The following is a 25,732-nucleotide window of genomic DNA, read 5'->3' as shown; positions in this document are numbered from 1 at the left end:
GTTCCAGCTGTTTCTTCTGCTTACCTGGAGAGAGCTTGTGCATCCAACTCAGAGACTGGCAGCCTCATACACTAGTTTGGGAACTGATTTGTCTCCCTGTCGGATTTGGCCCTCTGTAATAGCAACAGCATTTAGAACAGTGCTTGCACAATTCCAGCATGTATTACAATCACCTCGGGCACCTTGTTAAGCATGAAGATTCTGGGCACACATCCTGGACCAACTGAATTAGACTGTGCATGTTTAGAAGTTTCTCAGTTGAGCTGATGTAGATGATCTATGGGTCTGAGATGAGAGGGTTAAAGTCTGCATCTGGCATCACTGGTGTAGTGCCTAATGTCAGCATTTATTAGAACACTGAAAAGGAGGTTCTGTGTCAAGAAGTAGACTTCTATGCATCTTGATGCCGTGGAACCAGTCTTACCCAATGGGATGTTGCAGACCTGTTTCAAAGCAGCTGATGTGACTGGACATTTTTTGTCGTGCTCCTATCACCATAAGAAGACCATGACTAGGCTAGCCTGCTGTCCCCAGGGGGGAGGATAACAGCTACAGGGAGCAAAGATGCCCTAGCCAAGGCATCCCAGGCAAGCCTGGCCTGGAGTAGAACCCATGAGTGGGCCAGCTGACCCAGCCTAGATCAGTCAGACCCCAGCTGAACACCAGAGAGGACTACTGTTTAAGTCACTGAGTTTTGGGGTGGTATATTATGCGGCAGTAGCTAACTTCTATATCCAGGAAGTTTGTTAGTATGCAGATCTTGAAACTGTGATTCTGTAGGGGCTTAAAAATTTGTCCGTTAACAAATTTCCTGAGTAATTGTGGTGCCAGGTCTCTATGGACCACACTTGGACGGGGGCGGGGGGGGACTGTTTTAGACTCTACCCTTTCAGTAGCTCAATGTAGAATCATGGAAAATCCCTTAATGTTTATGAACCTCAACTTTCTCATCTGCAAAGAGGGGATAATACACCCTTCCTGCATTATAGATGTGAGGATTAAACAAACATAAAGAAACCTAGAAGGTCATAGATTTTTCTCATCTTCCTTCTTCCACTTGTCTTCCCCTCACTCCCACCCAACCCCAGGAAGAAACCAGTGCGAATATCTTAGGAAAACATGAATCTCAGGATCACAGCTTTATTGTATAGATTTCAACACAGCCATATTACAAACATTGTCAGGGAACATTTACAAGAATAAATAAGATGGACTTGCAGGGTGTAAAAAGATTACACTTCACTGTAATGTACAGTCAAAAAATATATCTGATATTCATTGACCTGACATTATTTACCTTCTGGTTTTTTAAGCTAGAATTGGAAAGGAAAAGGAAAAAAAAAGAACATTGACAGCACAGTGCTGGCTTTTTAAAAAAGTTGATTTATTTTGTTTTCTCTTCTCATACGTGCTTTATCTATCAAACACCCAAACTGTACAAGTGCAGGCCATTGGGATTCATGGAGGAGGCTGCAAACAGTGTGGAGACTTTGGTCTCATGCAATATCATATGCCCAGTGGATGTGAAAATGTCAGTCTCCCTCAAGTCATGTGGGAACCCCATGATGACCCTTAGAGGGCTGTGATGGTGTCCAGTAGCCAAGGCAATGGTAGAAGCCCCAACTCTGCCTTTTATTGGCTAGTTGATTTAGGGTGAAAAAGTGCTTCTGAGTATGATTGCCAACACGGGTTAGCCTGGATTAACTTGGGCTAGCCCAGGATCCACCTGGCAATGAAATGGATGCTTTGGGGATGATTACAATTATGTGCCAACAGAGTCACTGTGCTTTTACTTTATGCAGTCTGCTCCAACAGGCCTTCAGTGGGGAGTGGGGTAGAAGTAACCTCTGGAGACCATGTGTGTGGTAAGCAAAGCCCTGCTCTGGGTCCTGCTTGGACCTTTACTAGTTCTGGCTACCACTGAAGGCTTTGTTGGCCAGTGGATCTGAAGTATGGTTGGTCTCATCACAGATCTTGGTGGGCATTGGGTCTGTGGCAAAGCAGCTATTCGCTCTGGACATTTTGGTGATAACCAGCCTGGATTAGTGCTGGCTATGGGGCCAGAGCAGCATCTTCGCCTGCATGGTGGGAAGACTTGGACAGGAGAGCAGGGAACTTCAACCTGCACAAACCAAACCCAGCCTTGGTTTTGTGCTCTGCAGGAATGAAGGAGTTCAAATATGGTCCCACCTGCATTAAATATCACTCATCTAGGGTGGAAGAAAGTTAAAGGTCATCTCAGCAATTCTCTTTCTTCCCTTTAAAGAGATATCTGGCTCTGTAGGACCACTGCTCATATGGGCAGCTTATCCTCTCTGGCATATAGCAAATTCTTCCTTATAGTCATCAAGCTTTACCTAGTGGTCCTAGTTCCACTCACAGGAGTGACCTGGGACTAGAGAACCATGCTTGAATTTGTCCAATGATCTACAGACCTATGGAGCATATGGGCACTAGCATTCTGCCTGACCCTTTGGAAGTCTGATTTGAACTGGGATGGCACTACTTGGTTCTCAGAGCCTCTGGACTGCCCTGGTGCTTTGACCCAAGGAACATCTTCAATCGTTAATCTTCCATGGGAGAGGTGGGGGCATGGTGAGTTTGTGAGACCATCTCACAGGAGGCCTACAGATTTGTATTCACAAGCTCAAATGCACTGAAGTGTGCTTACCCAGTTTTGCACTGCTGGCAGGTTACTTCACATTCCCTTTCCTCCCCCAAATCTAAGAATTCGACTCACCAAGGAACCATGAATTACATTAATTACCCTGAGCTCCAGGCTTTCACACCGATACCTTCCTGTCTAATGTTCTACTGCCCTCAGACGCTCATTCTCTGAACATGCCAACCAAGAATCAGGGTCCAAATCCCAACACCCAGAGAAGCTCTTGGATACAGAAGGAGATTACATGGTGATCCAGCCCCAAAGGGGTCTTACCTATAGCCTCTTTCATCTGGAGTCCTCTCACATTCCTTGTATGAGCCCCTATGGACCACCCCCAAGCTCTTACTTAGATAGCTAGGATGCCAAGCCTAGGGTCTACCATTGTGGGTGCTAATTACCCCAGAGATCTGGCCCAGAACAATCTGCTAGCACCCTGCTCCTCTTACTCCTGGGCTTGTTCACGTTTCCCACAGCATTCCTCCTGACTTAGCTGGGTGCTGATGGCCTGTCTAGCCCAGCAGTGACCAGATGAAGGCAAAAGGAGGGTGGCTTTCTTCATTCTTTTCTAAGGTAGTGAGGTGGAGGGGAATTATCTCCTTCAGTGTCTCTGGGTCGGGGTTGGACAGTTACTCCTGCTGAGATGACATGGTGCCTGCATGGCTATCCTTCCCTGGGCCACCCTTCTGCTGTCTGAGCAGCCTAAGTAGACTGACACCTGTATGCACACAGCAGGATTCATGCCAGAGCTGAGGAAATGTGGACCCTGGTGAGGACACAGATTAGGAGCTGGTTTAGCAACAGCAAGCAGATGATGGATAGACATGATTTGGTTGGTCACAAGGAGAATTACAGCCTTTTTTCTGAGACAGTGAAACTTATTCTAAAGTGACACCCTTGCTCCCAGTGGTCCTGGCCAGGCTTCCCTGTCCCCTGTCCTGCTGGGCCACAGAAATGACCACTTTTCCCTGTAGTTCATGTGCATACTTGAGTGTTTCCGTTGGGTCCCAACTTCTTGGCCTTGCCTTCCTGTTTTCCTGCCCAAAGCTCTCCAAATCTGTGCCTTCTACCTTGGCCGAGGCTCCTCTTTTCACATCTTTTCCCATTAATTGGTTGGCCTAACATTCTACAGCTAAGAAATGGTCAGGATGTGATTTGAACCAAAGACTAAGCTCTTTCCACTGCCACCCCAATGCCTCACCACGGGATGAACTGTCCCATAATAACCTGTTGTTCCTGGCAGCACCCCTTCCAGGGCCCTGGCATGTGGCAGGAGCCAAGTATGTGTGATTGAAGTAAAGTAAGAAGCCTTCCAGACCCCCAGCCCCTCATGTGAAGCATGTCCTTAGATTTGCCCACATTAGCAACTATGTGACTCCACCTGGACAGAGTACATCACACCTTCTCCAAGTCCCAGCCTTCAGGAATCTGCTGAGAAAGCCTGTGTGCATCTTATCCTTTCCCTTTACAGTGTTGTGGGCTCACCCTTCACTATGCCAGATGGACACATCCTCATCATTCTAGGATATACCAGTGGGTTCTTTCCAGCATCTAACTGGAAGAAACGAGTTGAGATCAACCCATGAACAGTGAGGTCACGGTACCCCCACACCAAAGGATCTGCCTGGGGAAGCTGAGCTGGTCTTGAGCCTGAGTCTGGAATTGGCCTCAGGAGGAAGGAAGCAGCATGGCCAGACATGGTGCCTCTCAGACTGGGATATGATTCCCTAGGGTCTGTCATAGGGAGTTGAGGGGACCAAAGCCACATGAAGGACCAGGGCACATCATGTAAAAAATATAGTCCTATTAAATCAGGCAAATTAGAGTAGAAGGCAGGTATCACATGAATTGTTAAAGTAAAACAAGAAACTGTGGAGGAATTTTAAGCTTGTCTGATTTGGGCTTTACAAGATCCATTGGGTTATCTGTTCCACCCCAGGCTTTGCTATTATGGGTAGACCCGTAGGAAAACCTGAGACACAATGGAGGAAAAATATTGTCTTTGAAGTCAGAAGAATCAGTTTAATTCCTGGATCCCCTCTGTTCACTAACTGGGGAACTGTGGACAAGTGATTTCTCCTCTCTGAGCCTCAGTTTCCTCATCTGTAAGATGGTGACAGTTGCAAACACATCTTAGGGATGTTGGGAGAATTCTGTGAGCTCACTTGTTAAGAGTCCCCAGCACACGGTCTTCTGGTTCCATGTGAAGGCTCACAGTTGGCAGGCCACTGCTCAGGCCACACCCAAAGAGGAGGCCAGTACTAAAAGCAATCTGATCCCTCTGTTCCCACAAAGGGAGGCCTTCTGTGGTCATCTAGAGGCCCAGAAAGGGCGAAAGGACACAATGTTGAGGCACAGCTAAGATACTGCCTAAAGCCATCTAGGCCACAAATGCATGCAGCTTGGGGAGAGTTCCTGGCTTCTTCTGCACATCTCCAAACAGGGTCCATACCTAGGAGGTGGCCCTGAGGCTCTGTACTACTTGGGGGTACTTCCCTTGGCTCCCCAGAGACGAGAGGCTAGTCTTTGATGTGGAAACCCAGAGATTGATACTACTGATACGGTTTTCCTCTGAATTGTAAAAGGTAGCCCATCCTCTAAGTGGAATGGGGTGGGAAGATACCTTGGGGGAGGTGGTGTTTTCTCTTATTTCCCAGGCAATGGATCAAGTCCAAATTCCAGGGCATCAGTGCCCCCATCCCATCCATCATGCCCTGCTACATGCATGCCATGTGCAATCTTAGGGAAAATATTCCCATCATGAGCCTTAATTTCTTCCTCTGTAAACTGGCCTAAGACCTGTTCACTGCCATGCCTTCTTTGGAGAGTAGCTGCATTTTGAGGAAATGGGGGCGCTGAACTGGGGGAACCATCGCTGGGCCTTGTTGGGTCAATTACCCCACCATGGCCTGAATTTTTACAACTTCCCTTATCCCTAAAGTCAAAATTTAAATTCCTACCATTTGAAATGATAGAAGCCAGTGTCATTTTTATCTGCCAGCTCTGTCACCCCTTCCAGAGCAAAATAAATACTAGGATTTGTGTTGGATAGCCCCCCTCCCCCATTCTGCATGGATGAGCCAGGGTCTGAGCAAAGAGCATTTGATTTTCTCTGCTACAGGCTCCTTGAAGGCTGTGTGAGGGCTGGCAGGAGCAGTGGACTGGAGCCAGGGGAAGCCAGCACGACCAGTGGGAGCTGGGGCCTGGGGACCTGCTCAAGTACACCGGGGAAAGGACCCATCAAAGGAGAAGAGTGAGTTCACTGGGGGGCTTCTTTGCCTTCCTTCCCTTTGAGATGCTTCCTTTTGAACCTGCAAAGTGACAGCCCTTCTGTGATCACGTCTGGTGTCCCTGGACTTCCAGACAGCTCCAGAGCCCACACCAATGGGAACAGTTTCTGTGGGCTCCTTTCATGTCCCATCCTCATGGGCCTGCAGTGGTCACCCTGCTCCACGGTAGAGCAGAGACCCTGAGTTTCTCACAAGAGTGGAGTCTCATGATCCACTGCATATTTTGTTCCAGCAACAAAATAATGAGCAGACAGACAAATAGATGTGATAGTAAAAAGCACACGCTTAAGGGAATGTTTTCACAGTGTCTGATGAAAGGAAAGGAGGCAGCCTCACTGGCCCCAGAGAGAGTCTTCTCTAACACTGAGCTGAGCACATCACTCAGATGCTCTCCTCGCTCTCTGTTGCCTGTAGGGGTAAGTCTGTGCTTTTGGTGGAACACTCTTCTCCCTGACCCTGGCTCATCTCCTGCCGCCCCTCCTGTCATGCTTTGCTCCAGCTGGGCTGACCTCTCACCTGCCTGCCTCCCATCCCAAGGAGTTTTCACACCTCTTTGCCACTATACATCCTGATCCCTTGGACTGATTTCCTTTTCCTCTTTTTTCTACCTGTTGAGACCCAGCTTGAATGGGCACTACTTCCTCTAGGAAGTCGTAGGCAGGCAGAGGGTCTCTTGCTCCCAGTTTCATATGATGTTCATATGCTGCACCACTCCCATACTGGGGTTCAAGCTCCCCAGTATACAGGGAGCTCTTGGGGAGGAAAACTGTGCCTTATTGAATTCTGTGCTCCTTATCTCCTGTCTGGGGCCAGACCAGCCTCCACGTGGAGCTTCCTAGATCCCAGGCTGCCCTGAGGCTGCCAAATACTGTGCCTCAACACCTAGTAGAGGCCAAAGTAGAGCATGTCCCTGGCTTACAGACCTCACAGCCTGAGGAAACAGGCAACTGTTTTCATTGGCCAAGAAATCAGATGGGACTAGCTTTCCTGGGGAGCTGGGAATGACTTACTAAAATATATCTGAACTACTGGGCTTCCCAGAAGAACTCGCATCAGAAAGAAAGAACTCCATTGTGGAGTTCTCTGCTCAGAAGTTTCTGGCCTTATTTTCCCTCCATAAAATAAGTGCTTTGCTGAGAAAGATGAAGGAAACAGTACAAACGGGTCTTATCACCAATATCTGCCTTTCTGGAACCCAGGATTTCATCATTGAGGAAGATGCCTCAGTTTCCTCAGTTGTAAAGTAGAGATGACAGGCTAGTAGTTCTCTCATGGGGGTTCTAGGACTGCGTGAGATGTCATAAGGAATGTGCCAAGCCCGACATACAGTAGATGCTTAGCAAATATTGCTTCCCTGTCACTGGGTCACCCATACTCTACTTTCAATAAGATCCTAGATCCCTGGTGTGATCTCCTTGGCCTATTTTAAACTAGAGCATAACTGGGCCCATGATGACCTTTTTCAAGATGTCAGCTAGGGGTTTCTCTAGGAAGGAATTCAAATTTGGGGATCCAAGATTATGCACAAAGCTAGTATCATCTGCCCCATCTGAAGGGACCATCTTCAGACTAGCCTGTCGCCCTTGCTCAATGGCATCGCTGTCCTAGGGTGGGATCTTTTAAGGACATTGCCAGGAAAGATTACAGGCCCAAGAGATTTGTCTTATAGTTACATACCCAAACTTCTCTCCCCCTTTTATTTTGACGTAAGAGACTAAGATTTTACATGCCCAAATAAAGTTTTTTCCCTATACACTTCAGAAAATAACCAACTCTTTTCTCTCTCCTAAAGGAAGCCACCACCCAAGAGACACAAGGTCAGCCCTGCCCTCCAAGAGATGGTTCCTTTTCACAAAGAAAAGGAAGAGCAGCAACATTCCACACTCTCCCTCCCACTGATTACAAAAAAAGCAAAGAGAACCTTTATCAAAGGGCGTGGACACAGCGGACTGGCCAGTGAACAACAGGTCAAGGCCTAGGCTGGGGGAGGGGTTCAAAATGGTATTGGGCCAAACCCCATGCAGGTTATGTTTGAGAATGGGGACCTCTGCTGTGGTCTCAGGAGCATTCCGAGGTCACACTGATCCAGACCGGCAGGTGTCCAATGCCAGAGATCCCTGAAGGAGCCTACAGCAGGCAGCAGAGCAGGCCCCCCCCCCTCCAAGAACCCCATCATTTCCATGACTGCATGGAGGAGTAGAACAGATATCTCCTCTACTCTCAAGGAAAAGTGAGGCAGGGAGGTGCTGCTGAGGCTGTCACTCCCCAACGCTCGCACAGTCGGCTTGCCATGAGATTCACAAACTTGAACAAAAGCAAGAGGTCTGGGAACCAAAAAATCCAGGGCCTCGCCATGGGTGCACGTGTGCATGGGCCCATGGCTGTGGCTGGTTGGGTGTGGAAGGGAAGTCTGGGCCTTTCAGAGCAGCATCCCCCACAGCTACAGGAGACCCTCAGAAGGTGCAGGCCCACCACGGAACATGGACCACCAGTCTTCTCCTTGGAGTTGGGCAGGGGGCCGCCTCTTAGCCCCTGAGCCCAGTCACTGCCATTCACAGAAAAGGGGGCTTGGCTGCAGCAGCCTCTGGGCTCCGGCAGATTCCCCATCCCATTGGGCTAAAAGGAGCTTAAATATTCCAGTGCCACCTCGTATACAAATTTATACTGTTCCTGAGAGGGGGAGAGGCAAAGAGGAAGCAGAGGAGGCAAGAGAAGGAAAAAAAAGGAAAGGAGAAATGCATTTAGGTTAGAGACACAGATTTTGGAAGAAACTTTATCTATATCCATACTAACAGTTGACTCAAAATTATCCATGAATTATCTGTATCTGGACATTCCCCCCAAGTTGTGCCCCGGGCCTGTCCACACCCACGCTTTCCCAGATGCCCAATGGGATCATTCTCTTCCTTTTCCCTGTTTCGGACACTAGTGCTTCTCAGACTGAAAGATGCATATGAAGCACCCAAGAATCTTTCTAAAATGCAAACTCTGGGTAAATCTGGAGTGGCTTTAGATTCTGTGTTTCTTACAAGCACCTAGATGACGCTGACACTGCTGGTCTATGGATGAGAATCTAAGTAGGACCATGCTTTTCTATCAAAGTTCCCTGTGTATGGTCTGTTCCCATCACTGCACCAGGCCTTATGATCTGGGCTCTGCCTGCTCACGTACTTTCCATCACTTTCTCCACAGTGTCCGAGCCCTGTGCTTACACTGTGCAATTCACATAGGTCAATTAGAATAGGACTGGACTGAATTGAAAATATAATTCACACTCCACTAATCCAGAATCCCTTCCCCTAAGCCTGAATTAGCGATATGAGGATTAGTGTGTCAGGATTAATATTTGGACTGCCCTGCAGGAGAAGGAAGTTTGTGTGGTTGGAAGGGATGCGAGCAGAGCAGATAACTGTGCAAAGGGTTTAGACTGTAAGGGCTCACTAAGCGCCCTGCTGTTGTGTGTTTTTCTATCTGATGCTATTTTCTCCAGGTCAGGGGAATTAGGGCCAGCCCCCAGACTGTGGAAGAAGGTTCTTGGGACACTCACCAGGGTCTCCACCATGTTGGACTTGTTGTTACGTAGTGTTTTCACAATGTGGAACACATCAATGATGTTTTGCTGCTGGATCATCTCACACACACTGCAGATGGCACAGAAGGTTCCGCTGCGGCCGCCCCCATTTCTACACACAGAGTGAAGAGGTGAGCTATATTCCTAGGCACCCTCCCAGCACCTGCTCATCCTAAAGCCACATCAGCAGTAGTGGGGGAGTGGCTGCCCCAGCAAATGCAAGGTCAGGCTATGGTGAAAGCCTTAGCGGTGTCAGTCCCACTGGTGCCATGAGCCTGCTTTGACCTTGAACGAGCTGTTCCCTGTTCATATAATGGAGGAGCTGGACTAGATGCTCTTTGAGAATTCAATTAGCTGATGTTTCTTTGGTTCTATGAGCATGTGAAAGTCATACATGGTACACTGACCCAAACAGTGTGACAGTGTGTCTCTGTACATGTGGTACCTGTATCCTTGTTCAAAAGGAGGATCTGGGTCCACCTACACATCCAGTGAACACAGGGGAAGGTTCCAGGTGGTTTTAATCCTAGTTCTTCCCCTCTACTAAGGATAGAAACTCCAGAGACATCACTGTTAGCCTCAGGTCAGCCAGTCTAGGTTTAGGGGTGGGGCTGGGTGGGTCTGAAATGCTCTATTTTGAGATGATAGGTCTCTGGACATCCTGGTTGAAGCAAGACCCTGTCGATCTGGAGAGTCGAGCTAGAGGGCTCCCGGCAGGGTCATCTCTCTGTCCCTCCTTTCTGGTGCTCCATAATTCATGTTCATGAAAATGCCCCTCCAACTATTTACAGAAAGTCCCTTTAGGAAACTACCTGATTCGGAAATCCCGGGCACGTTGCCAAGAGCAACTAATGATTTCATGTAATGGCCTGTGTCTAAAGAACATCTGGATGGAAACTAAGGCACTTGATTTCCCGGATGTTTTATGTATAGGACACCCAATGAGCAGATGTTTCAAGTACAGACAGTTGCCCTCCATTCACTGGCCATTGCATTTCGATGTCTCTTTGGTATCTCTGGCCTCCAAGGATGCCAAGGTCCCTGTTGATAGGAGAACATGCCTATGCTTTCCTTCAGTTCAAACTGCTGCTCACCTTGGCTAGGGGCGATATGGATAAAAAGGTACTCCTGCAAAAAAGCAGGCTGAAAAAAATCACATGGTAAAGAGTAGGAAGGGATTCCCCTAGAGGGAGTGTTCAGTACTTTCTGAAGCAAGAACAACAGAGTCCAAGAGAAAGAGGTAAGTGGGCACAGGAATCCAAGGGTCTGATGGAGTGAGACCCTGATGTGATGGTAATGACTCTGTGCTAAAGGTGAGGCCACCTGAGTCTGTGAGAGGGATGTGGAAGGGGCAGGGGTGAATTGGCAGGGAACCAGCTGCCAGTTTCTGGGATGTGGATAGAACTAGCTTGGTTTGGCTGATGTCACCCATCGTGACACACCTCACAGCATCTTCCTGAACCCCAGTTTGTGATTTGCATCCTTTGAGAAAAAAAGGATTGTTATAGGTGGTGGTCTTAAGTCGTGTGTGTGTGTGTGTGTGTGTGTGTGTGTGTGTGTGTGTGTGTTTGTGTGTGTCTGGTTTTCCTGACATGTGCATACACCACCTATTTGAAAGAGGGGAACAATGAACAATAGCTGGTTTTGAAAAGACTGAACTCGATTCTGAGGTCAGTAAGGTGTTTTCAATGGGCTCCAGACATATTTACTCTAAAAAGGGAAGAGCTCACTCCCATCTCCTCTGACACATTTTAAGAGAGTTGAGTCCTCTCAGTCACTTTCCCCAACCCTCCACGTTCTGAGCAGCAAAGGGAATGGTTGCCAGTCATATGTTCCACATATGGCTGTTACAGCTACAGAGGTGCTCTGGGTCCGAGATCTTTGCGGAATCCTTCTCGGAGGTCACTCTGTATTCTTAGGGTAGACTCCAACACAGGCTCTGAAGTAACTGTCTTTATAACATTTGCATATTTGCTACCATGATGTCATGAATCTGTATGTTGGAAGATAACTCATGTTTGTTCTCTAAATATTTAACGACAAAGCACGATAGGGTCTTAAGATGACCTATTTTAACATATGCACTGGGCAGATGAGGTAACTGAAGCTCACTCAGTTAACTAACTTTCTTGATGACAGCCTGTCAGCCACAGTCCCCTAAGGGTCCTGAGCTCCACCTGGCATTATGACATCAAGGTCTATTTTGGAAACTCTGTGCCCCAGCTTTGCCCATTCTGAGATAGGTGGTAAAGGTTACAGTGTACCCCAGTAATGGACATATCACTACAGCTGTGAGCCCACTGTGCCATGGGAAACAGTGTTTCCAGGGCCCTTCACACCCATCGATCAACCCCTCAGGGGCATTGCCTTCCCTTCAGGCTCCCCGTGTCCCTGTGTTCCCAGTACGCCCATAGCAAGAGATGCCCCTGAAGGAGGACACGGCTGATGAGTCCTTTGGTTTACTCAGAGGTAGTGTGGGTTAACAGCATATTGACTTGCATGTCGGTGGATTCAGATCAAAGCTCCTCACTTAACTACCCAATCTCTCACCCCTTCTGTGCCTCAGTTTTTTCACTATAGCATGGTAATATCTACCTTGTAGATGGTATTTTAATTTTAAAATTCATTTAAAATATCTGGCATCAAACTCAATCAACACATGCCCTTTCTTTTCCTCCTTTAGGAAATAATTGGAGGATCTAGTCAGTGGAACCCACTCTGTTGTAGCTTTCTAGTGACTAAGAGGACACATCATGCCTCTTGTTGGGGGTTGGGGCTCCTCTCCCCATTAAGAGTGATATGGATGGGCACCTGGGTGGCTCAGTCGGTTAAGTGTCCGACTTCAACTCAGGTCATGATCTCGTGGTCTGTGAGTTGGAGCCCTACATTGGGCTCTGTGCTGACAGCTCAGAGCCTGGAGCCTGCTTCAGATTCTGTGTCTCCTCCTCTCTCTGTCCCTCCCATGCTCATGCTGTCTCTCTCTGTCTCTGTCTCTCAATAATAAATAAACATTAAAAAAATTAAAAAAGAACGATATGGAGTGGCCTGCCCACTCCCTATGTCTATGAAAGTTTACCAGGTTCCGTATCAATGACATGTCATATAATCTTAATTCAGGACAACAAACTGGCAACCCCAGTCCATGAAAGGTTATATTTCCTTGAACACCTGCCCCTTGGCCTTTGAGAGATGTTGAGAGGTGGTATGGCCAGGTGTGCCTATGGCTGGTGTTTGTGGGCAGTGGCATCCTCAAGGACAGACGCCCTGTCACCACCACCCTGCTGCCCCAGAGGCCCCACCACGGTACTCACAGGCAGTGGACCACGGTGCGGCCCTCCCTCCCGTCATACTGCTCCTGCCACTTCTCCAGCCGGCGGACCACTTTGAGCAGAGAGCGCTTGGAGGGGGGCGTGTCGCGGTAGGCAGGCCAGCCAATGTACTGGAGGTGCTGGACTATGCGGTACCCATCCTGAGGCTGAAAGCGGAGAAGCTGTTAGGGCTGTGCTTCTGGGGATGCAGACCCTTCAGCTACCCTGGGGGCTGCATCATTGCAGTGGAAGACAGACTAAATGGGCTGTATGCCATGTCATCACAGTCTGTCTCTCCCCATTCTCATCCTTACACCTTTGTGCACACTAATTCTCCTACCATGACTTCCCTGCATGTCCCTCTACCTGCAAAACTACTCAGTTTCCAAAACCCAATTCAAATGTCCCTTTCTATAGGAAAAGCCTTCCCTGACTCACTCCACTGGCCAGAATTTGTCTCTCTCCCTGAGGTTCACATGCCAGAACATATCTCATGTTCCCACTGGACAGTGAACTGAGGAAGAGACACAGTTCTGTTCACCCCAGGGCCCCAGTAAAGACCAAAGTCTTCATTACCCATTTCATAGACTACTGATCTGCCCTTCCCACCTAATACTTCTCTACCTAGCCAGTGAATTTCCCCATGGAAGCAACTAATTATTTTTCATCTTGGTGTTCTTCAGGTCTAGCCCAAAGCCTACTGGATCCAATCAAAGGCTGCATCAACTCATGCCAACATAGTGCGACACAGCGGGGAAGCACTAATTCCTGAGAAGTTTTGACTACACGGCAGCAAGTGTGTCGGAAACAGGCAGATGGCAGGCTGGGTGTCTCCCCATGCATGTCTGAGTGCTGGAGCCATGGTTGGGTCTGGAGCCGGAATCGGCAGAGGCACCGCTTCCCCAAAGATGGGATTATCAGGAGAGTACAGCACAGACTCCTGGCTGGTGTGTGTCATCTTCTCCCACTAGCCCTCATCTGTTTTGGGGTGGGGGAGCAGCACAGGAAGTGATAGTGGACATCCATTTACCCGAGCCATGTTACAGATGCGGAATATTCTGTGGATGATGTCCTCATCGATGTCTGCAGACACGAACTCTACCTGGATGGGCCCATAGCATCCAGAGGTCTTCTCAGGCCAGTACTGCATACAGAGCTGGGGCAAAGGAGAGATCAGAGGGAGAGGTCAAGGAGGGGTGGGGGGGTGCTGATCTCATTTACCACCAAGCCTTTCTTATTGCCTGCAGGAAACACTGGCTAGAAGTATTAGAGTATTAGGTGGGAAATGGTGATCCTGCCTGTGATCTTTCCTATTTTTCTGGAATTGAGTTAGAACCTACAGCTAAGAGCAAAAGGCAATGCAATGGTTGCCCTTTAACCAGACAGTGGCTTTCAGCCAGAAGTTGTTTTGTCAGCTAAGGGACATTTGGCAGTGTCTGGAGACACTTTTGATGGTCACACCTGGGGGTTGCTATGGGCATTTAGTGCATAGAGGCCAGGATGCTGCTAACCATCCTACAGTGTGCATGATTGTTCCTGAGTGCGATCTGGCCCCACATATCAATAGAGCAGAGATTGAGAAACCCTAGTCTGAGATCCTAAATTGTTCCCTATGTTTATAGTGCCATCAAGGAGAGACAGATAACTTATTCCCTGGTGTCTGTGGAGCTGATACGTGACTTTAGTTGGGAAAAGAATATTCAGGTAGGTGGCGGGTATTGTGGCTCAGAGAGGCACAAAGCTTCCTCAAATCCCCAGTTTCTAAGGGGCATGGAGATGGACCCTGTCCAGGTCTACAGGCCCATGGTTGGGGCTCCGATGGAAGCTAAGATTGCAGCTGCAGGCTTGTTGGGGACCACCCCAGTGTGGACAAAGAGGTCATGTGTTAGACCATTGGCAAGGTATTGGAAAATGTACCCGAGGCTCATAAAGACCCACCATGTCTTCTGAGAGCAGGTTGGGATCAAGTCTTTCACCAGTGGGGTCTGCCACAGCCTACATCGAGCTTGTAGACAAGGAGCTAGATTGACAGGTGACCCATGGGACTCCGATGGCCCCCTACAGCCACCACGGATGCAGGATTTTCATGAAAACAATCCTTCTCCCTTTTATTGACAGAGAACAGCCAACTCTCCCTGGGCAGTCATGTGCAAAAACATCTTTTATTCTATTCTTCCTCCAGAACTAGAACCAGAATGGAAGAGCAGGGAGGAAGGAGGATGTAGGAGAGAGAAAAGAACCCAACCTCCAGATTGGGAATAACATGTTCAAATGATGGCCTACAGGCTAAACCTGGCCAGTTGGCTGAATATGTAAATACAGTTTTATTGAAACACATACATAATTACTAATTTACATATTGTCTATGGTTGTTGTCAAGCCACAATGGCAGATTTGAGTAGTTGAGAATACCCTGCATAACCTAAAATAGACTTCAAAACCTCAAATATTTCCTTTTTTGTCCTTTATAGAGAAAGTTTGCCAACTCTTGACCTTCATTGTTATTCTAAGGATAAAGGAGATGACATATGTGAAGAAAGCCCTCAGCACAGTGCCAGGCATGGAATAAGCATCTGCTAAATTCCAGTGATTTGCATTATTCCGGAACCTATCAGTATCCAGCAAACACAACCACCATAATAATAGCTAACCTATACGTTTGAAGTACTCTTTTTATCATTTCCTTTAAATAGCCAAGACTAGCAAGGCTAGGTTTCACAATGCAATGGTGCCTTGCTTTCCCATCCCCACTGCAGGTTAACTGAGCATATTCAGTGTGTGTGTGTGTGTGTGTGTGTGTGTGTGTGTGTGTGGTGGTGGAGGGGGCAGGACAGTTATCTGCTGAGCTGTGCAATAATGACAAATCCATAATTTGAACTTCATTTCTCTTTGCCATTGGCTCTTCTGGCTTGCAACCTTCACAGTAATGAGGAACTAGTAGAGATAAGTCGGTGGCTGGCCAAAGAAATCAGAATTAATCAGAACTGCCCATTAAAAAAAATAATAACCTTTATCACTTGCATTGAATTGAGTCTTGCCAGAGGTTGGCTGTGATCCTGACATGAGGTACATGGGTCCCAGGCTTCAGAGAAAGTCTATTACCCCCAATATTTTCAGTCCAGAGAGAAGGTGGAATGATTTGTCTCTTTTAATAAGATTTCCAGACCAATTTCTCAAGCTAATAGGTTCTACTGTGCCTCAAACAAGACTCCTATATTTTGGGACACCTCTCTACATTTGATTTTCCAGGTCACTTTCCCATAATGCCCAGAGGGCTGGGGAAGGTTGCAGGGTCCTTCTAATCCTAAATCGGAGCCATCCTGTCACTTAAGGTCCTTAATTCGTGAGACCACAGCAGCACCGTGACATCCAGCTGGGTGATGTGTGGGCACATGTGGTGTTTGAGCTGCCAAACATCATCAGGTCTCCCCACAGCCCAGGATGTCGCACATAATCCAGCCATGGGAAGCAGGAGAAAGAAGAGAGGAAGCCAATGTTCAGTTCCCAGTGACCTTTTAGGGCTCGGAAAGGATTCCACCAACAAGAATGTCCTCTTTTGTTTAGCTCAAGGCTGTCCTGGTGTCCAAGTGGTGGGATGGTGCCTCAGTACGGGTACTGCCATTTAGGTCTGTGTACGCTGTGTAGCAAAACGTAGTGGGGCTCCCACTTGAAGTGCTCTGGGTTCAAATCCCAGCCCTGATGCCTTCCAGCTGAGTAACTTGGCCAACTCTTTTAGCTTCTCTGGGTTATGAGTGGCTGGGAATCATAATGTGTTACTTATCATGGGATATTTAGTGAATATTCAACACATGTGAGCTATAGTTAGCAGGCAGTGTGTGTGTGTGTGGGGGGGTGGTTATTCAAAACAAGAGGTATGAACTGAGGGTTTTATTTCCCCCCTCTACTTAGTATCCTTTATGAAAATTTCGCCTTAGGATAATAGCCATACGACTGCCCTTGTGAAAATTCCTGCTCAGCCAGCTTGGGGTAGCAGTGGGGTGGGCAGTATCCTGGGCATGGGGACACTGCTCTGCATGTCAAAGGAGAGAGAGCTGTGGGTTGTTATTAAGAGGGACCTGGGAGATGACAAAGTTTGGGAGCATAGGAGAGCCAGTGAAAGGGTGGAAGGTGGATCACTGTTTCATGTAACCCCCCAAACTCCTAAGTATTCAGTAAATTGATAACATGTACAGTGCTCAATGCACATGGATTTCTTGTAGAAACCAGTGAAGAATTGAACTTTGCTCCCTGGGAAACATGGAAATGGAGTAGAGGCCACATATGTGAACTGAGGAACCTGAGCATGAGCACGTAAATTACATGAGCATGTAAATACCAGTGATTTACAGAACTCTTGGGGAGGGAGGCTTATGGTTTCTTTTTTTTCTTAAGCTAACAATTAGTATTTTATTATTTAAAAATTTTTTATTTTAATTAGCATTAGTTAACATAGTGTTCTGTGAGTTTCAGGTATACGGTATAGTGATTCTGCTCTTCTATCCATCACCCAGTGCTCATTATGACGAATGTACTCCTTAATCCCCATCACTTATTTCAACCATCCCTTCACCCTTCTGCCCTCTGGTGACCATCAGTTTGTTCTCTGTAGATAAGAGTCTGCTTCTTGATTTGTCTTTCTTCGTTTTTTCCTTTTGCTGGTGTGTTTTTCTTCTTAAATTCCACATGTGAGTGAAGTCATATGGCAATTGTTTTTCTCTTATTTCACTTAGCATAATACTCTGTAGCTCCATCCATGTTGTTGCAAATGGCAAGATTTCATTCTTTTTATGGCTGAATAATATTCCATTGTGTGTGTATGTGTGTGTGTGTGTACACACACCACATGCTTATCCATTCTTCAATCGATGGAAACATTATTGGCTATTGCAAATAATGCTGCTATAAACATAGGGGTGCATGTATCCTTCTGAATGGGTGTTTTTATAGTTTTGGGGTAAATACCCAGTAGTGTGATTGCTGGATCATAAGATAGTTCTATTTTTAAGTTTCTGAGGAAAATCCATACTGTTTCCCACAGTGGCTGCACCAGTATGTATTCCAACAGTGCAAGAGGGTTCTCCTTTCTCCACATTCTCAGCAACATCTGTTGTATCTTGAGTTCTTGATTTTTTCCATTCTGACGGGTGTGAGGTGTAGCTCATGGTAGTTTGGTTGGTATTTCTCTGATGATAAGTGATAACGAGTGTCTTTTCATGTATCTATTGGCCATCTGGATGTCTTCTTTGGAGATATGTCTGTTCATGTCTTCTGCCCATTTTTAAATTGGATTATTGTTTTTGGGGGGTTGGGTTTTCTAAATTCTTTACATGTTTTGGATACTAATTCTTTATTGGATATGTAATTTGCATGTATCTTCTCTAATCCCATTGGTTGCCTTTTAGTTTTGTTGATTGTTTCCTTCCCTGTGCAGAAGCCTTTTATTTTGATGTAGCCCCAATAGTTAATTTTTGCTTTTGTTTCTCTTGCCTCAGGAGATACATCTAGAAAGAAGTTACAGTTGATGTCAAATAAGTTGTTTGTGTTCTCCCTTAAGATTTTTATGGTTTCCTGCCTCACATTTAGATATTTACTCCAGTTTGAATTTATTTCTGTGTATGGTGTAAGAAAGTGGTCCAGTTTCATTCTTCTGCATGTTGCTGTCCAGTTTTCCCAACACCATTTGCCAAAGAGACTTTTTCCCATTGGATATTCTTTCCTGCTTTGTTGAAGATCAATAGACCATATAGTTGTGGGTTTATTTCTGGATAGTCTATTCTATTCCATTGGTCTGTGTATCTATTTTTATATAAGTTCCATACTGTTTTGATTATTACAGCTTTGTTTATAACTTAAAGTCCAGAGTTGTGATGTCCCCAGCTTTGCTTTGCTTTTTCAAGACTGCTTTGGCTATTTGGGTGGGGTCTTTTGTGGCTCCATACAAATTTTAGGATTGTTTGCTCTAGTTCTGTGAAAACTGCTGTTGGTATTTTGATAGGGATTGCATTAAATATGTACATTGCTTTGGATAATATAGATGTTTTAACAATAATTGTTTTTCCAATCCATGAGCATGGAATGTTTTTCCATTTCTTTGTGTCAGTTTCTTTCATGACTGCTTTATAGTTTTCAGAGTACAGCTCTTTCATTCAGCTCTTTGGTTAGATTCATTCCTAGGTATCTTATTGTTTTGGGTGCAATTGTAAATGGGATTGTTTTCTTAATTTTTTTCTGCTGCTCCATTATTGGCGTATAGTAATGCAAGGGATTTCTGTACATTGATTTTGTATCCTGTGATTTTACTGAATTTTTAAATCAGTTCTAGTAGTTTTTGGTGGGGTCTTTTGGGTTTTCTATATATCATATCATGTCATCTGCAAATAGTGTAAGTTTTCCTTCTTCCTTACTGATCTGAATGCCTTTTATTTCCTTTTGTTGTCTGATTGCTGTCGCCAGGACTTACAGTCCTACACTGAATAAAAATGGTGAGAGTGGACCTCCTTGTGTTGTTCCTGGCCTTAGGGGAAAAGCTCTCAGGTTTTTCCCACTGAGGATGATGTTAGCTATGGGTTTTTCAAATAAGGCCTTTATGATGTTAAGGTATGTTCTCTCTAAACCTACTTTGTTGAGGGTTTTAATTATGAATGGACGTTATACTTATCAAATGCTTTTTCTGTGTCTATTGAAATGCTCAAATAAACTGAGGGTTGATGGGGGGTGAGAGGGAGAGGAAAGTCAGTGATGGGCAATGAGGAGGGCACCTGTTGGGATGAGCACTGGGTGTTGTATGGAAATCAATTTGACAATAAATTTCATATTAAAAAAATGGTCATATGGTTCTCATCCTTTCTCTTATTGATCACATCAGTTGATTTGTGAATATTATACCATGTTTGCAACCCGGGATTAAATCTTGCTTGATCGTGGTAAATGACTTTTTAATGTATTATCAGATGCAGTTTGCTAGTAGTATTTTGTTGAGGATTTTGGCATCTATGTTAATTAGGGATATTGGCCTGTAGTTCTCTTTTTTAGTGGAGTCTTTATCTGGTTTTGGTATCAGTTTGGTATCTGGTTTGGTATGAATTTGGAAGTTTTCCTTTCCTTTCTTTCTTTCCTATTTTTCTGAAAAGTTTAAGAAGAATAAGTACTCTCCTTTAAACATTTGGTAGAATTTGCCTATAATGCCATCTGGTTCTGGACTTGTGTTTGTTGGTAATGTTTTGATTACTGATTCAATTTCTTTGCTGGTCTGTTCAAATTTTCTATTTCTTCTTTCAGTTTTGGGTTTCTAGGAATTTATTCATTTCTTCTAGGTTGTCCAATTTGTTGGCATATAGTTTTTCATAATATTCTGAGTGTACGTCTGTCGTATGTATGTTTGTTATTTCTACTCTCATTTGTGATTTTATTTATTTGGGTCCTTTATTTCCCTTGATAAGTCTGGCTAGAGGTTTATTGATTTTATTGATTTTTTCAAAGAACTAGATCCTGGCTTCATTGATCTGTTCTATTGATTTTTTTTTTTTTTTGGTTTTTTTTTTTAGTTTCTGTATCATTTATTTCTGCTGTAATCTTTATTATTTCCTTCCTTCTGATCTTTTAGGTTTCATTTGCTCTTTTTCTAGTTGCTTTAAGTGTGAATTTAACTTTTTGAGATTTTTCTTGCTTCTTGAGATAAGTCTAGCTTGCTATAAACTTCCCTCTTAGAACTGCTTTTGAAGTATCCCAAAGGTTTTGGGCCATTATGTTTTCGTTTTGTTTCAGTGTACTTTTTGATTTCTTCTTTGATTTGTTGGTTGATTCATTCATTGTCTTAGTAGTATGTTATTTGACCTCTATGTATTTGTGGTATTTCCAGATTTTTACTTGTGGTTGACCTGTAGTTTCATAGCATTGTGGTCAGAAAAGATGCATGGCAGGACTTTTACCTTCTTGAATTTTTTGAGTATGGTTTTGTGGGCTAATATGTGATCTATTCTGGAAATGTTCTACATGTATTTGAAAAGAATGTGTATTCTGCTGTTTTAGAATGGAATGTTCTGAATATATCTGTTAAATCCATCTGTTCTAGTATGTCATTCAAAGCTATTGTTTCCTTCTTGATGTTTGTTTAGATCTGTCCACTGATGTAAGTGGGAGATGTTAAAGTCCCCTACTATTATTTTATTATTATCAATTATTTCCTCTATATTTGTTATTAACTGTTTTATGTATCTGGGTGCTCCCACATTGAGCATGTATATTTATAATTGCTATATCTTCTTGTTAAATCGCCTCTTTTATTATTATATAGTGTCTCTTATTTGTCTCTTGTTATAGTCTTTGTGTTAATGTCCATATTGTCCAAAGTAAGTATTGCTACTCTGGCTTTCTTTTGACATCCACTTGCATGATAGATGTTTCTCCATCCCCTCACTTTGAATCTGCTGGTGTATTTAGCTCTAAAATGAATCTCTTATAGGCACTTTTTATCCACTCTGTTACCTGTGTCTTTTGATTGGAGCATTTAGTCCATTTACATTAAAAGTAATTACTGATATGTATTTATTGCCATTTTATTACTTGTTTTGTGTTTTTTTCTGAAGATTTTCTCTGCTCTTTGTGTTTTGCTTATTTTCTTTCGTGACAATTTAGATTTCTTTCTCTACTCTTTATAGGTTTATTAGTGGTTTTTGATATGGTTACATTAGGTTTGTATACAGCTTCTGCATATAGCAGTCTGTATTAAGTTGATGGTCATTTAAGTTTGAATCCATTCTTTTCCTTCTTCCCCACGTTTTAGGTATATGGTATTATATTTTATATTCTTTTTTTGAGTTAGTTGACTTTTTTTTACAGAAATATTCATTTCACTGGCTTTGTGTTTCTTATGTTTATACTGTCATTTTTGGTCTCTCCTTTCCACTCAAAGAGTCCCCTGTAATATTTTTTGCATGGCTCCTTCAGTGGTCTCAAACACCTTTAGTTTTTGTTTGTCTGGGAAACTCTATCTCTCCTTCTGAGATAGATTCTGAATGATATCCTTGCTGGATAGGATATTCTTGGCTGCAGATTTTTCCCATTTAACACTTCAAATATATTATGTCTCTCCCTTCTGGCTTGCAAAGTTTCTGTGAAAAATCTCCTGCTAGCCTTATGGGTTTTCCTTTGTAAGTTACTGACTTTGTTGCTTAAAAATTTTTTCTTTATCACATTTTGCAAGTTTAATTACTTAGTGTGGATATGCTTTTGTTGATTTTTCATGGGAGTTCTCTGTGCCTCCTAGATCTGGATATCTGTTTCCTTCCCAGATTAGGGAAGTTTTCAACTGTTATTTCTTTAAATAAACTCTCTGCCCCTCTTCTCTCTCTCTCCTTCTTCTGGGACTCCCATAATATGAATATTATTATGTTTGATGAAGCCATCTCTCTAAGTCTATTTCTGTTTTGTGTAATTCTTTCTTTTGTTCAGCCTGATTACTTTCTAGTTGTCTTCTAAGTCTTTAATACGTTGCTCTCCTTCTTCCATCCTGTTGTTCATTCTATCAGGTGTGTTTCTCATTTATTTAGCCCTTTATCTTTGCCAAGTTATTTCTTATCTCTTTGTTAAGGGTCTCACTGATGTCCTCCACTCTTTTCTCAAATCAAGTGAGTATCCTTTTGTTCATTGCGTTAAATTTTCTATCAGCCATGTTACTTATATCTGTTTCACTTAGATCTCTGCCTGTGGCCTTGTCCTGTTATTTCACTGGGGATAAATTTCTATTTTCTCTACCGCTTTGTGCCTGTTTCTGTGTATTAAAGCCAACTGTGTCTTTTGCTCTTGAAAGTAGTGAATTTATGAAGAGGAGGTCCTGGAGTACCCTGTAGTACAGTGTCCCCTGTTCACTAAAAACTGGCACTTCAGCAACGAGGCACTACTTATACCTTACTGTTGTGTCTGAGTCACTTTTCCTTTCAGTGAAGCTGTCTGCACTGACTCTGCCTGTTGTGGGCTGTGCTTGCTCTCTGTGGTGTTTGTGGGACCCAGGAAGGCCAGCTCCAAGGGGGCTTGCTGCTGGGGAAATTGGGAGCAGGATAGTGGTATTATCAAAGTTTTTCCTGGGCCACCAGTTCTATGCCAGGTCCACTGAAACACTGTCGGCTTGTGGCTGCATGCTGGGGCTGGTAGGGGCTGTGAGTCAGGGCTGCCAGGGGTGCGAGGCTGGGAGCAGCTGGGTCTGGTGCATGATGGTGGCTGTGGGTATGTGGCCAGGTGTGTCATGAAATGGCAGCTGGGGGCATGGCAGATGTGCATGGTGCACTGAGGCAGCTGTGCACCCATTGGCTGCTTAGGGCACACGTGCAGCTTTAACAAAATTTGCCCTGAGCCCAAGGCAGAGGCTAGCAGTCTTGGAGTGGGTGAGTCTTCAGGAGAACTCATGGGTGTGGTTCATTGCCAAAGGGTCAGGCAGACGTATCTGTGCATCCTTGCCTCTTGCAGGTGGCTCTGTATTTATGCTGGGAGGCAGGGGAGGAACATGGTGACTGCCAGCTCCCTTGCCTTCAGAGAATTCCAACAATACACTCTTAAATCAGTATGAACAGGCCTTCTGTTTGTCCTGGTGTTGTATAAACTGCTGCTTTTATGTTGCTTTTCTCTGCAGGCTGCTATTTCTTTAAGGGTGGTGACCCAGCTTTCATTCACTGTCCTGGCTTGCCCAGTGCTGAGTCAGTTGACTTTTAAAACTCTAGGCTCCAAGTAACCATTGCTTTGATAAACTCACAGAATTTAGCCCCTCTGGTTTTTAAAGCCAAACATTAGTCTTCCTCATGTGAACTCCCTGGTTCATGGGCTCATTTCTCTCCTCTGCACACATAGTTCATTCCCTCCTGTGGGCCACATCCCTTTACCTTTCTGACCTTTCTAACCTTTCAGATGCAGCTTCTTATCTATAGTTGTGGAGTTTGTTCTGCCAGTCTTTGTATCACTCTCTGGTTTGTTGACTTGGGATGTGAGTGATATCTAATTGAAATGTGGGATAGGGTGAGGTCAGGGTCCTCCTACTTTTTCATCTTCCCGAACTCCAAGGAGACATGTGGTTTCTTCCAAAGATTCCAGGAGGTCCTGGAAAATGGGGGGATTCAAGGAGGCCGACTTAGCTCTAAGAACATGAGACCACAGCTAACCTGGGGCTGCATGAACACTCAATGCAACTTTGGCATTTTTTTTTAATTCAGTTGAAAACCTTTTGAAGAGGCTTTTTCCAAGAATAGGTTTCAATCCTCTAGCCTAGAGTCTGGATCAATGGCCCTTTCCCACATCATGTCCTGGCCCCTCCCTCCTCCTTTTCTCACCCAACAGCCTGGGGAGGGATGGTTTAGAGGGGAGGGCTTCACTACTGCAAATACGCACAGTGTGTTGCTTATCACATCTGGAACAGGAAGCCAGTCCAGTTGCAGCATATGATTTAGAAATGCCCATGCTTCTTCCAGAAAAGCAGAGGGACTTTTGCTATTTATTGTTAGAACAAGTTAAACCAAGCATGTGTGGACAGCCCTGGAGCAGCTGCCATACATTATTCCACCTAGTGATCTCCATAGCTGTTTGGGCCATGAAAAGATGTCCTTTGGGAGTGCAAGTTCACACGTGAAATATAACAAATGTGGAGGTACCCTCACTGTTGAACATCATTTTCTTGCTGATGGAATCAGAAAGCTAGTTAGTTGCTGGAATAAACACACTCTGATGAGTTGAATGAAAACTACCATATGGGCCTATTTTTGGAATAAACAATTTAAAAGCACATTGTAGTGCACCTTAGTTATGCCTTTTGTTAATTAAACAATACTTTGATAAAATGGAAAGGCCAGTAATATCACACAGCTTCAGAAATGAAAGATTCTACTTATCAAGCTTATCAAGGTTCACAGTAGGGGAAATCAATCCTGGGCCACTTGAAGATGTAGTTGAATTAGTATTTCTAAGAAATAATATGAAAGTCACCTGAATTAGTTATAAGATTCAGATCAGTGATTATAAAATTCCTTTAAAGAGATTCTATTAAGAACCAAAACATATAATTGGCCAGCTAAGGAAGAGAGAGGGTGAGGTGGCAGGTAAAAAGCAAGGGAGAGAGAAAGGCACATCGTTGGTGACCAAAGCGTATCTTTCTCAGTTCTGCCTCTCAACAGCCCCCAAGGGTGAATAATGTAATCCCCATGCAGTGGGGGAACTTTCTTATGACAGTTGCATCGGAATCTGTTCTCAGGGTAGGAGTTTAGGAGAATATGTACAGAGGATGGTAGAATGAGGGGATGTCAAAGGCTCAGGGCAGGCTTGAGAAAGAGGTATTAAAGAGAGCACTCAGGCAGGACTTATGGGGAAGATGTTGGAGTAGGAGGACCCTAAACTCACTTCATCCCATGGATACAACTAGATAACACAATAGTGAAAATAATGCAAAAAATAACCTGAAGACTGGAAGAACAGATTCCACAACTAAATGTAGAGAAGAGGCAACATTAAAGATGGTAGGAAGGGTGGAGCTGTGGTGGGGAGCTAAACCAACTCATGGGCCATCCTTGGGAGGGAGGGAGCTGTGGGTGAGGAGAGGGGAGGAAAAAAACTATCACAACAGAGCTTGCACAGGGAAGGTGAATCCCCATAACATTTGGCTTTGAAACCAAAGGGGGTGAATTTTGTGAGTTCTTACAACTAGGGGGACTTAGAGCCTGGAATTTTTTTTTTTTAATTTTTTTTTTTCAACGTTTATTTTTGGGACAGAGAGAGACAGCGCATGAACGGGGGAGGGGCAGAGAGGGAGACACAGAATCGGAAACAGGCTCCAGGCTCTGAGCCATCAGCCCAGAGCCCGACGCGGGGCTCGAACTCCCGGACCGCGAGATCGTGACCTGGCTGAAGTCGGACGCTTAACCGACTG

At 44.8% G+C, this 25,732-nt stretch overlaps 1 protein-coding gene across 14 annotated transcripts in view; it reads right to left on the bottom strand.

Annotated features, from left to right (window-relative positions):
- Positions 1-1,109: 1,109 nt before the first annotated feature.
- PTPRT (protein tyrosine phosphatase receptor type T) overlaps positions 1,110-25,732 on the bottom strand; it is a 1,072,026-nt gene continuing 1,047,403 nt past the window's right edge. For all 14 annotated transcript variants that reach the window (XM_043602349.1, XM_043602354.1, XM_043602350.1 and 11 more), the window contains 4 exons: positions 13,862-13,987; positions 12,835-12,998; positions 9,500-9,635; positions 1,110-8,622 (listed from right to left, as the gene is read on the bottom strand). In XM_043602349.1, coding sequence (XP_043458284.1) covers positions 8,569-8,622; positions 9,500-9,635; positions 12,835-12,998; positions 13,862-13,987 — 480 coding nt within the window. In that variant the 3' untranslated portion in view covers positions 1,110-8,568. The remainder of the gene's footprint in view (positions 8,623-9,499; positions 9,636-12,834; positions 12,999-13,861; positions 13,988-25,732) is intronic.

The sequence above is a fragment of the Prionailurus bengalensis genome, chromosome A3 (genome assembly GCF_016509475.1).
Source record: "Prionailurus bengalensis isolate Pbe53 chromosome A3, Fcat_Pben_1.1_paternal_pri, whole genome shotgun sequence".
NCBI lineage: Eukaryota > Metazoa > Chordata > Mammalia > Carnivora > Felidae > Prionailurus > Prionailurus bengalensis.
Note: the sequence above shows the minus strand (reverse complement) of the source record. Positions and strands in the feature narration are given on the sequence as shown.